Source organism: Taeniopygia guttata, chromosome 1A (genome assembly GCF_048771995.1).
Source record: "Taeniopygia guttata chromosome 1A, bTaeGut7.mat, whole genome shotgun sequence".
NCBI classification, from domain to species: Eukaryota; Metazoa; Chordata; class Aves; order Passeriformes; family Estrildidae; genus Taeniopygia; species Taeniopygia guttata.
The window spans coordinates 34,072,631-34,084,930 of NC_133025.1; the positions used below are offsets into that span (position 1 = coordinate 34,072,631).

Below are 12,300 nucleotides of genomic sequence, written 5' to 3' on the forward strand. Positions count from 1 at the left end.
CATGGTGCTCTTTTTTTTCCATGTCAATTACTTGATTGTTAGAAGTGCTGGTATTTTGTTTTGACACAGATTCTTACTTTTGTGAGCCAGCACACAGGCTCTTTCTGCCACCAGTCAGCTGTTGGACTGCTGACTTGTGTCAGATTTCTTTGGTTTGAGAGATTTTAAGGAATCTCTCATTCTTCCTGCTAAAAGTAGCAGGATCAGTGATGGGATTTAGTGGATAATTACTTCTCTGTGTGGTAAACAACCCACAGCAGATCTCACAGGGTGAGAAGAGGTAGAAAATGCAAATGGATATGAGGAAGACATTAAAAAAACCAGTTTCTTGCACACACAGCCCTCACTGCTATTGGCATTGCTCTTTCAAGTTCTGAAGTGGATTTGCAAACTGAATGTGGCCGTCTGGCAGACGAGTTGCTGATGCCCAAGCTCCATAGCCCAGCTGGTAGGGCTTGGTGTGACAGGCAGCAATGCCTCAGAAAAGGATTAACTGAATTCCTGCATTTTTTATTTACTGTATACAGGAAAAGATTGATGTTTCCAAAGATAATCTTCGCTGGTTTACTTTTGAAATTGCTTAGGAAAATTACTGGCAGATAAAGCTTTAAAATAACAGATTGTACTAACTGGCTTTTCTTGATAAAGTTTCTGTTCATTGGGCAGCTTCAAAGAGCCCTGAAAATGACTTGCAACTGGCCAGGCAAAAGGAATCTGCTAATCCTGCCTGCAGACACTGAACTGCAGGGGAACAAGTAGCCAGGGGAAGACTGAAAGCACCCTCTGTAACGGGAGCTGGCTGGTGCCTTGCTGATGGGCCTGCCAGCTCCTGGCATGGGTGTTAAACAGTCCCAACAGTAGAGTAGCAGGACTGTGAAGCTGTTGAAACAGTACAAAGCCATTGCTAAAACTATTCAAAGAATTCTGAATTGTATGTGGTTCTGTGCCACAACAAATTCAGTTAGAAATGGACAAGGTATAAAGCTGTCAGTGACTCTTTCCACATTGCTTTCAGCAGCTCTGCTGTAGGAGAACACTGGTTTTAGAGCCACAAATTCCTCCCCTGTTGGTGTGGATTATCGTGCAGCTTCCACAGCATAACCCTTTGGTAGATACTCACATTTGGTTTTCATCATCTTGTCTTAAAACATGTCTGTGTTACTGGTCTTTACCTCATTTGAGCCCTGAGCCGTCTCATCTGGCCAGGTGAGGAAGAGCATATATAAAAACGCCATTCTTCATTTACAGCAGTGGCTTTATTATGAGAAATTAGTATTGAGCTGATGACTTACAGTTGTGTGGCACCTGAGCTGTTGGCTCAGTAAGGAGCCTGAGTTTGCATGAAATATTGTAGTACAATTCTCAATGTTTTTGAATTTGGGAAAAGTCTTCAAAATGTATTTGTACTTTCTGCATCAAAATTCTACAGTTTTCTCCATAGGGTGTATAAAATTTCTTCAGAGTAAAATATTTACATAGAATAATATGATAGTTTGTTACAATTAAATATATGTCTACTATAACTAAAGTAAAACATTAAATTGTCAAGCCAATATTTTACAAAATACATTAAACATGATTGTGAATCTGAGAATTTGGTTTATAAAAACATACATTCTTTTGTATATACAGTTCCTTCTCTGAAAAGCCACATTTGTGCAGGAAGATTTTGCCTTTGCCTTTGTCATTCCTGACTTTATTTGAAAATTACAAGCATAACGGTCATTAAAACCAAGACATGTACGGTTGGTTTTACTGCAGCTGAAGCCCGTGTGAGCTCTTGGTAGAGGGGAATTTTGGGACATGAAGCAACTCTTGATGTGATCTTATCTGAGACTTCTGGGAAAGAGAAATCCTGTTTCAAAGCACTGAAGTTTCCAGTGTTGTCGGGTATTTCCACTGTCTTCAGCATGGATTTAAATCCTGGTACAGTAGCCTAGGAGCAAACACAAGAATTCTTCCTTGGTTTGAAACATTGAGTTCAACTGTGAAACAATTAATATTTACACTTTAAATGGATAGGTCAAGATGTTCTAAAGATACATTTGAGAACATGGAATGGGAAAAGAGTAAACTTTTCATGTTATAGCAGTAAGACTTGCTGTACAAGAGTCAGAATCCTGCAGTGATGCTTAAGCATGAGCCTTTGCAGCAGGCAGAGCCTACAGGGCCTGGATGCTCTTTGGACTTCCACAGAGAAACCATTCTGACACAAGGAAATGACACCACCTGTGGTGGAGTCAGCCTGTGCTGCAGATCCCAGGTTCCACCCTCTCACCCTGCAAGAGCTCTGTGGTTTGTTGCAAACACCTCAAGCTCCTGTTGCCGTGCTTCTGATGCTCATCCCAGCTGGCTCCACCATCAAGGTCCAAGGAGTGCTTATCTCTGGACATTGAGGACTGTATAAAAATTTCCTTTCTGCTGACTAATATTTAAATAGTTTTTTAAAGTCTGCTAAAGAGCCTTTACACCTCCTATCTATGGCTTGAGCAGTTCAGCTTCCCCACCTCTAAGGCTGCAGTCTCACTGTGCTCAGGAACTCAATGCAGTTAGAAACAATACTTCAGTAAGGCTGCATACTCACATTGATCACATATGTCCCAGGCAAAAGGAGAAGAAAGTACTCCCCTTGTTCATTTGTTCTGTAGGGGCAGACATGTGACCTTCCTTCGGCTTCCACGATGGCATTGGGAATAGGATTCCCATTCTTATCAGTAACTTGGCCTTTGACACCTATGAAAAAAGGAGAGGAGGGAAAGATCATGAACTGTAAATGGTGAGCCTCCTTCTCTGAGAAAGGGAGACTGTTCTGTTGCTGGATGCACTCAAAGGCATCACCACATTTCAGCACATGTAACATTCTCACTAGTGATTTAGGCCTTGCTCATGGGAATTAAACCAGAAAATCCTTGGCTGTTGTTGTTAATAGTTTACCCTCATGTTAAGTTAGAAAGTAGTATTGTAATATCCTCTTCCAAATCTCATTTGCTGATGGTATCATACACACGTACTATACTGAAGGGCTTCAATCTTCAGTACAGGTTTGGCAATTTTTGCACACAAACACACACCCGCCCACACCTTCCCACTTCTTTTTTTTTTTTTTTTTGTGATTTAAAATAAGTCAGCCTCTTGTCTAGTACTTCCCAAAGGCAGAATACCAACAATGTCAGCTTATGAAGCAGTTTCCCTTAATTCCCACACACCGTCTTCAAGGCAGCACAGCTATTAAGCAGAGATAAAAAATAGCAGTTAGGGCAACAAAATGCAAGATAAGCAACAGGTTTGTGCAAACCCTTCAACTCATTGTAAAGCACCACAGCTTCACTAAGCAACAGTTCTCTTCGAAATGTGAAGTTAGATCACACCTAGGAAGCCTTTCAAATTTACAAAATCTAAGCAGCAAAGACCCATGACACGAGTGCTGAGGCACACATACACTTAGAGACCTTTGAAATAAATTATTATCCCAAGGCTGCTCAGGAGAATGAGGGGAGGGGGGGAGTGCATGGTCAGACAGCTCCCAAGGCTTGTCCCTTGCTCCTGCCCCAGCATATTTTAAGCCCCTTGCACACCTGTAGTAGCCCCTGGCCTGACACGCTTCTTAGTTCTCCTGCCTTACCCATTCCTGGCTTTGTAGCACTTCTTGTTCAGAAGCTCCCAAGTTAACACCAAATCTCTCCCCTGTGAGCTGTGACACTGACCCAGGCTGCTGAGGAGTTCCCTCTAAGCTGGCCTCAGTTTTCACTCTGCCCCCATTTGCATACCCACCTAGGTGTACTTGTTTGATATATTCGATCAGAGCAACTCTGTTGTCTCTCCAGAACTTTTCCAGCTGGTTTTCTGGAGGGTATTTACAGCATGACAGCTCTAGTGTAATTTCAAAACACTGTCCCCAGACATAGTTGTAATCTTGCATTCCACCTTAAAAGTGAAATAAAAGCCTTTTCAGCTGCAAAGAAACACTTAAGGTCAAACTAAAAGACAAATAGGAGAGTTAAAATGTTGGTACTTGCATCATACTTGCAAGAAAAGTAATTCAGATAAGTGATTCCTCAATGCCACACTTGTATTTACTGCCTCCTGTGAAAAACCAACTTATTTACTCTAGTTATTCGCAGTGTTGTTTTCGGAAGCATACTTCATTTTGGAAATGATGATGATTGATGAGAAAGGGTGGGTCTTTGACTTCAGTTCATTCAAATTTTCCCAACTAAAAAGGGACAGATAGGCTGGCATAAGATTTGCTGCTGCCAAAGCCATTTCAAGACCCTTATAAGTATTTTAAATGATTGCCCTTTCATCATCAGAGATGGCAGAGAAAGTGAGAAAACATCTTACTGGGAGCAGCTGAACAAAACATCAATGACATTCTTACCTTCCAGCTGGTACCAAGAGTACCCATTGGTAATGCCTTCTGGAAAGGTTTGCCTGCTGTCACACCCTGTCCCTTTGTACATGCTGGCATGGTTGGAAGAATAGGTTCTTGCCAAGTGAATAAAGACATCATCATCTGGAGATTTGCTATAGCCTTCCAAGGAGCCAGTAACTGCAGAGTGAAGACAGCCATGGTGCAACTCTCATTACTGGTAAAACACACAGTGTTGGCTTACATGCAGGATAAACATCTCCCAAAAGGCCATATTAGGCAGTGAATTTTGATGGGATTTATCAAATTCTGCCCATCCCAGCTCAAAAGCTAGAAGAACTTTGCAGGAACCCTTATAAATTTTGCTTTGGTACAGCCAACATTCCTAAACCCAGTCAGTTGTGGGAGAATTTTTCCCCAGCTTACCTGGGTTACCATTATCAAAGGTGTAACTGGCAACCAGGGCACCCCCATGCAAATTTGCTGAGAGAACAAACGTTTCTTTTTTTATCCAGTCCATTACTGCTCGAGTCTCTGGCTGAATCCTGACGCTGTTATTTTCAAAAGCATCAGGAAAATTTCTGTTCAGATCTTCTCCATTCCTGTTGTACCTTAGAAAGAGAGAAGACATTCCCATTACTGTTTTGCCTGTGGATACTTCCACATCACCAGCCTCCCAGTACTCCAGATCTGTGGTGTGCTAGTATCTTCAGTCAATAGGGAAGATAGCCAATTTTTAATTTCTCAAGTATTGTGGTGATGGACTTCAGTTTGCTTTCTGGCAGCACTGGAATTTTCATAGGCCACAATAAAACAATTCTAAGTGGAAGCAGAATATTTAACTTGCACATAGAATGCACACCTACTCATAAGTGAATTAGAAAAAACAGAGCCATATCAGAAGGACTTTGTCTTACATCCTGTATGTGTTTTTCCTGCTTTTATAGAACCAATGTAATTATTGAGTGGGTGTATCCCTTGGACTGTTCTCACTCTCAAAAAAATTGAGTCAAACACAGGATATATTTCATACTCTCTGAACCTTAATGCCCGGCCTGTTCAAATGCTCTCTTGCTTTTTCGCTCAGATAGGACAGGAATAAAGAGAGTATTCACTGTTGACTGTGTCACTTTTTGAGCTCAGTCTGTTAAACTACCCTCTATTTGACAGTGAGGGGATAAAAAATACCCACCTCCATACAAGTCCCATCTATTTGCTGAGGAATACATTTTTTCGCAGTAAAAAGGATGGCCTACACTGGTCACCTAAAGAACCAAACTAAACCTTCTTTCACTTGTTTCTGATGTTGCTAAGGCCAGTGATGCAAGAGAACTTCTAGCTCATGGATTTGCTTTTTGTGCACATTCCAAATCTGTCCTTTGGGCGTTTCTTCCCATTCTCTCACTATCTCTTTTCCCTCTTCTAACTTGTTAAGCTTTTCATCTCCTTTTTGGTCTCTGCAATAGTCACAATAATGAATGCAAAAGTATCACAGGATGCAATGCCAAGTTATATTTTCTTTTGTGTAATTTTTTTTCCCCTACCATCGCTATTAGCAAAGAATCTATTATAGCCAGCTCTGCTTGTGTAACTCCTCCTTCTTACTAAATCCACATTCAACATGTTTTTTAAACACATTGCTAAAGTCCATTCAACAAGCTTAGACACACCATTTCTCATTAAGAAGGGTTACAGAATTCTCCAATTGAAATAGATCCCTGTGGGTGGAATTTTCCTTCTTGTCTTGTAGCACTCTAAAGGTGCTACAAAATAGGGAATTGTGCTTGTATATGCAATCTGGGTCTCCTGCCTAAAAGGTGAGGTCATTACACCATTCTGACCAACTTTTTCTGGCCACACCACATATAAACACCAGTCTGACTCAGTCTTCCAGAAACTCTATGCCATAACAAAGCGTCTTCAGAAGGGCACAGGCAAAAATTAGCCCTAGCACATCCTGTAGACTCTGCTCTCCACCAGGTGTGATTCAGTTTTCTGGCTAGCTGCGATCATTACTCCCCACCCCTTTATTTTACCTCTCCCACCCTCTTAAGCCACCCTTACCTTCCTCGTGTGTAATAACAATCAGGCATTTTTGTAGCTTCAAATCCATCAGGATTCATCGTTGGCATGATATGAATCCGGGTATTATTGAGTAACCGGGTAATAACTGGGTCACGTCCATAGCTGGTCACCAAGAAATCTATTAAATGGAGCAGGATTTCTCTCCCAACAGTCTGTGTAAAAAAGCACAGATTTTACTTTAAGTCTGATATGGAAGAAGAAGAAAATAAATAAATAAATAAAGATCTACCACCTTGAACTTCCAGGTTTTTCTTATGGACTACACAGACATACAAAGCATATGAAAGCACACTGATCCACACTACTTTGTTTTATGCTTTCCCCTAAATATATTTAAAGCACCTGAATAGATTAAAGGAATCACTGGAGGGTTTTCAGAAGGTTTTAAACCCATACCAACCAGACCTTTTTGTATAATGGGAAGCTGACTGTGTCAGATGCACTGCTTAAATCTTGCATGGATAAGGAACAGCTATAACAAAAACTAAAGCTGCCTGATAAACATCATGTGGGCTTGGGAACACTCCACTGCATTTTCTCAGGCCGACTGCAGGGTCCCAGCTCTGTGCTGGTGCCTCAGTGACCTGCATACGAGTGCCACTGCTGTGTGGCAGCACTTGGCAGTGGCGCTTCAAAAGGAAGGGAGGACAAGTCTGCCATGTTTTCCAGGATGCCACAGAGCAGGATTTTTCCTTGTTGAACCTTTTTTATGGGAAGCCAATACTAATACAAGATTAAAGCGGCCACATAGATACTTCTGTTACATTGCTTTATTTTAATGTCATGACCATGCGCGTTGGGGAAACCAAATAAATCCTTAGAAAAGAACATGGAAAGACATTTGGATACAGAATTTAGATCAAGGAAAAAGCTAAACCCATATTTCTGCTCTTATAAGTTCATGTTAGTCATGAAAGCTGACATCTCCCTTTAGTCTATAAAATTTAGGCAAAATAGTGTCAAATTCCGGATCCAGAGTTAAGGACAATTCTATTCTACTCCAGAAATCACTGCTAATGTTCACTGGACCATACTTTCATGGGGCACTTTCCACAGCATTGTGACCCATGCCTCAAGGGTGCTTTAGGGTTCCTAAACCCTGTCTGGAAAGGGAACAAACCAAGTCTTGCAAGTAGATGAGTTCTAGGAATAACTTATCTCTACTTTATCTCCAAGAACAAAGCCTGGTATATCACAACAGGATCTAAACCAGCACCTGAGTATGTGAAAACAGACTGCTCTGCAGGTTTGATAAATATACTCTGTGAAATTTAAGAAGGGATGCAACAGAACCTGTCTTGTACAGGCAGCTCTTGAAAAGGTGATAGGCATCTTGGGAACATTATAAGGGTGGGGGAAGAAAGGAGAGGAAAGGACAGGAGAGGAGAGAAATCAGCCAACTCATGGCCCTGGGCATGAGAGATGAAGTTACGAGACTCAGAATCAGCAAGAATAGCTCTACCACAGAGACAGCTAAACTACAGACAAGAATGGACTGCTGGAGAATCTGGGAAAGTGCTCTTCTCCTACTGTACTTCTCTTCAGTGTCTGACCAAAATAAGCCCCAAAAAGAAAGGGTAGAGAAGCAGGAGCAGAAAGGGGATAAAAGAAAAGTAACAAAAGAATGTGGCAGAAAAGAACAATGTTCCAGATTTCCACAGATTATATTTTTTCCAATTAAAAGTTAATCCCAGATTTATTTACACGTACAGTATTTTATAAAGTCTTTTATAGGATTCCTGGTATAGCTGCTGTTGTACTCAGGACATTAGGCAATTCAGATTATCATAAAAGTGCTGGCACTTGGGTGATTACACTATGAGGGAAGAATATGCTTATTACCACTGTCACCACTGAGTGGTAACAGAGGGGTGGTTTTGTTTTGGTCCAGAGCACCCTGCATTGCTTGGGAAAGCACATCTGAAAATATCTGAGGGAAAATTTTTGTTTCTGGGAAAGTTCAAGGTCAAGTTTTGATGAAGCCCTTGGAAAGCATCTGCTGCTCAGTCAAGCTTTACCCTGTTACTACAGAGGTCAGGAGTATCTGTGGATATGAGTTATGAGTCACTTAGAGCTTCATTTTAGAGCTTCAAATAAAGGATCTAGACACACTGAAGGTAGGTTGCTGACAATAAATAAAGTCAAGGACAGACACCTTTACCAGCTTCAGTTTTAATATGAAGATAGAGAAAAGATCAGGGGACAGTATGTATGTGTTCTGGGGCTTCGAGAGGACATGAACATTTAGCTTTCATTGCAGTATCCCAAGGGAGATGAGATGCTGATTGTACTATTTTATTTCACACAAAGTGTGACAGAGAAGCAAAGGAAATCCCTTTCTCTCACTTCTAGGGATACAATTAGACATCAAGTTTCTCTGTGCACTTTCAGATGTCAGCTTCCTCCTCTGCCCCAAAGGGAGAAAGTCAGCAGGAAAGGCTTTCAGTGATCCTCAGGGGAAGCCTTGAATGAAGAAGCGTGCATGTGTCAGGGCATGGATCAATGCTGTAGAAAAGAGCGTAACTGCTGCTTCTGTACACATATCCTTTAAACTTCCTGGCTCTGCCTGCTGGCAGGGCTGTGTCAGCACCCTGCTCAGCTGCCACAGGGATTACTCAAGAAGCCAGGGAGGCAGCCAGTTAGGAGATTAAGGTTAGGTCCAATTGCACCTGTGCTGTAACACTTTACTGCATCAGCCCTGGATTTAGAACAGCATTGTTACCACATGGTACAGACCTAATACCAGGGGACTATGGGTGGATGGACTCTGCCCATTTTTATTATTAAAATTCTTTCCTTAAACGTGGCCTGGTTTTCAAGCTGAACGATGTTGAAAGAGAGATCCAAACCGTCAGGTAGGACCTGTTTCAGGTCAACACAGTCTTGCCTGGCCCCTCGCTCCAGCCCGGGCTGCTCCACAGGCCAGGTTCAGCCCACCAGGCACAACCCTGCCTAAGGAAGTGGAGTATGAGCAGGAGGCCAGCCTGGTTTCCCACTGAAATGCCACACTTGCAAGATGTTATTTTCAACACTTGTACTGCACTAATTATCATGCACCGCTAGGACACACCCCACTGGGGCTGTCTTTCTTGCTAAAACAGGCCAGCACTGAAGTGACTGACTGTGCCAATCCCTTCGTTTCTACAGCAGCAATTGCTCTGGACATCTGAGAAATACCACATGTATGACAGCAAAGTGCAGCTCTCTGGTTTATCATTCAAGGAAATGCCTTTGAACAGTAACTGGCACAAGTTTTTACCAACTGGACAAACTCCTCCGGCTTCAGGATTTACCTGGCTGAGACATGGATAACTTTTTCTTTTCCCACTCAGAAGAGTGTAAAGAAAGATAAGAGAAAAAGTAAATGCAGCAAGGCAGTGTTAAAATGTGCTGAAACAGACCTCAGCAACATCCAGCTTTTTTCAAAGTCTGGTGTTAGCATTGAGATTTGATTATTTTGAAATCTCTGGTGCTTCTGACCTTTTTCACGTCACATTAGCTAATACTGAAGCTAGGTGGAAAACAGTTCACTATACAAGAAATGTTTTTTATAAATAGTGGTTTTTTTTCCTAGAGCAGAGCAAATACTGCTTCCCTGCATATCTTCAATAACATATCACAGAGGACTGAGGACACAGGAATATGGACTTACAATTCCTTATAGCAAGTTGTGCAGTATATGCAATATTCTTTTTGTGCAATTGGATGATAAAAAAATAGCCTTTTTTCCACAGTGGTATTTTGACAGTGTAAATGCAACTTCCATTTTTTAGAAATAAGAGTAAGAAATTCTACACCAGACTCATTCATTTATTGCTTGGTGTTTTTTTAAGGTTCCATTATATTGATCACTCCAGCCCTTATTCACTTAAGTCCTAATATTTCAGGAAACCCTACTGTGGCTATGACTATGTCTATGATGGCATGGAAAATAGGGTAGAGTTGCTTTAACTTATTTCACAAGATAAGGCAGCAGATAAACACATCCTTTCACATAGGCTAGTTCAGACTTATCAGTATAGGCTCAGTTTCACACAATGAAAGAGGAAAATACTACTACTTTTAATAATATTTTATACTACTATATTATTATATTATGTATATTAGTGTTTTATTTATACAATTATAAATAAATTATTGTTTATTACAAATAAGCAATTATATTATTTAATATTATCTGCATTGTTATTTTATATACTAAGAAAATAAAGTGACCAGACGTGGACACTTTAAAAGAAAAGAACTGATAACAGCACTGCCATCCTGAGAAAGAGTTTATCTTGTGATGGCCCAGTTACACTACAGAAAGCAGAAATTTAAAGTTACACTACAGCTGCAGAAAGTTAAAGCCATATACTCGATATATTAAAGGGGGAAAGCAGAAACACACAGGAAGTTTACAGATTGTTCAGATGTTCTTTTCCTTAAGGGTTTCCCTGCAGTGACATACATGGTTCGGGAACAGCCTTCCAATTAGATCCTATTTGTTCAGTTGTACTGAATGGACTTAAGTCATTGGCACAGAGGGTCCAAATGGTTTTGCTCCTTTTATGACTTAGGAGTATTTGGGGATTTGGTTGTGGTCAGTGTTAAGCAGGAGGAGTTCTTCCCCAAGAAGGAATGTGGGACTTAGAAAGAGAAGGTCTTTCAAGTAAGAGTACAAGACTGGGACGAGAGAGGCCTCTGTCTAATTCAGAATGGGAGTTGCCCCAGAAGATCAGGCAACCTCTCTCTCCCCTTCCCCCTGCAGATTTTATTAACATTTCACAGGCTTATGCATTTTGTGCAGTCATTTACTGCCATCTTGATTAAAGTTAGCTTAAACCAGTTTTAATTTGGCTCAGGTTAAACGAAAAGTACTGCTAAAAATGGTATCCAGCTTCATACAGGCAACAAAGAATTGAAGAATCTTTTGTTGCCTCTCAGCGGATCTGGGGCAAAAGTTCACTCTATCTGGCAACAGTGAACACAAATGAAAATCTTTTAAGTCTTGGCTGGTTATGTCTTAGAGTATCAATAAAAATGAACTTACTTAAAAAAATAAATATTTTCAGTTCTGAAAAAAAATACTCTTCCTATGGTATTGTGTACTCACATTACTTTATTAGAACTTCCCTATTGGGCAGCTTTCCAAATAACCTAGATTTTCTGCCAGCAGCATGTGTGAACAGCCCACACACATGTAATTCAGGTTCCACGCCAACTTTTGTGTTTTTGGAGCAGTGGGCCAGCTGAGTCAAAGTTAAGCAGCATATGCGTGATCATAACAGGTTAGAAGGGCAGCATCACCAAACAACACTTGAGAACAGAACTTCTCATTTTGTATCACTGAAAATATCACTGAAGCACAAAAGACGTGACTGGATCAATTAAACCATAACCCCACAATTTCAATTTATGAAAGACTCTGGCACGCAAGTTGAAGCTTGTATAACTAGTGCAAAGCTTATCTGTTTAATATATTGTAGGAGTAGTTGAATCTATCCCCAGTGAGTAGTCCAGCAAAATCTTAGATTATGGGGAAAAAATATTCAAGTTCTCCAATGCTCGTCTATATGAGGAATTAATTTCCTGCCATCTGAAATACATTTATGATCAGATTAAAAAAAAAAACCAAACACCAACTGTGTGTTACCTGTATGCACCAAAAAACCACATACAGCAAAAATCATCATGAGGGCCTGAAGAAGAGGAATAACTCTATTTCTGGAATGTTCCCTAGGTGTGAGCTTGGTCTGACAAATAACTGGAATGTTGGACACCTTAGCCAGGCAGCTCAAGGATCAACCCTGCTTAGACCGTCTGGCACTGTGTCTGACTTTAAAAGAAAATGTTGCCTCATTTCC

The 12,300-nt window shown here is 40.8% G+C and overlaps 1 protein-coding gene across 3 annotated transcripts in view; it reads right to left on the reverse strand.

The window, feature by feature from the left end:
- Positions 1-1,234: 1,234 nt before the first annotated feature.
- The window catches only part of CPM (carboxypeptidase M), a 28,037-nt gene continuing 16,971 nt past the window's right edge, over positions 1,235-12,300 (reverse strand). For all 3 annotated transcript variants that reach the window (XM_002189251.7, XM_072922956.1, XM_030259484.4), the window contains 6 exons: positions 6,434-6,606; positions 4,796-4,980; positions 4,379-4,549; positions 3,772-3,924; positions 2,585-2,733; positions 1,235-1,936 (listed from right to left, as the gene is read on the reverse strand). In XM_002189251.7, coding sequence (XP_002189287.4) covers positions 1,697-1,936; positions 2,585-2,733; positions 3,772-3,924; positions 4,379-4,549; positions 4,796-4,980; positions 6,434-6,606 — 1,071 coding nt within the window. In that variant the 3' untranslated portion in view covers positions 1,235-1,696. The remainder of the gene's footprint in view (positions 1,937-2,584; positions 2,734-3,771; positions 3,925-4,378; positions 4,550-4,795; positions 4,981-6,433; positions 6,607-12,300) is intronic.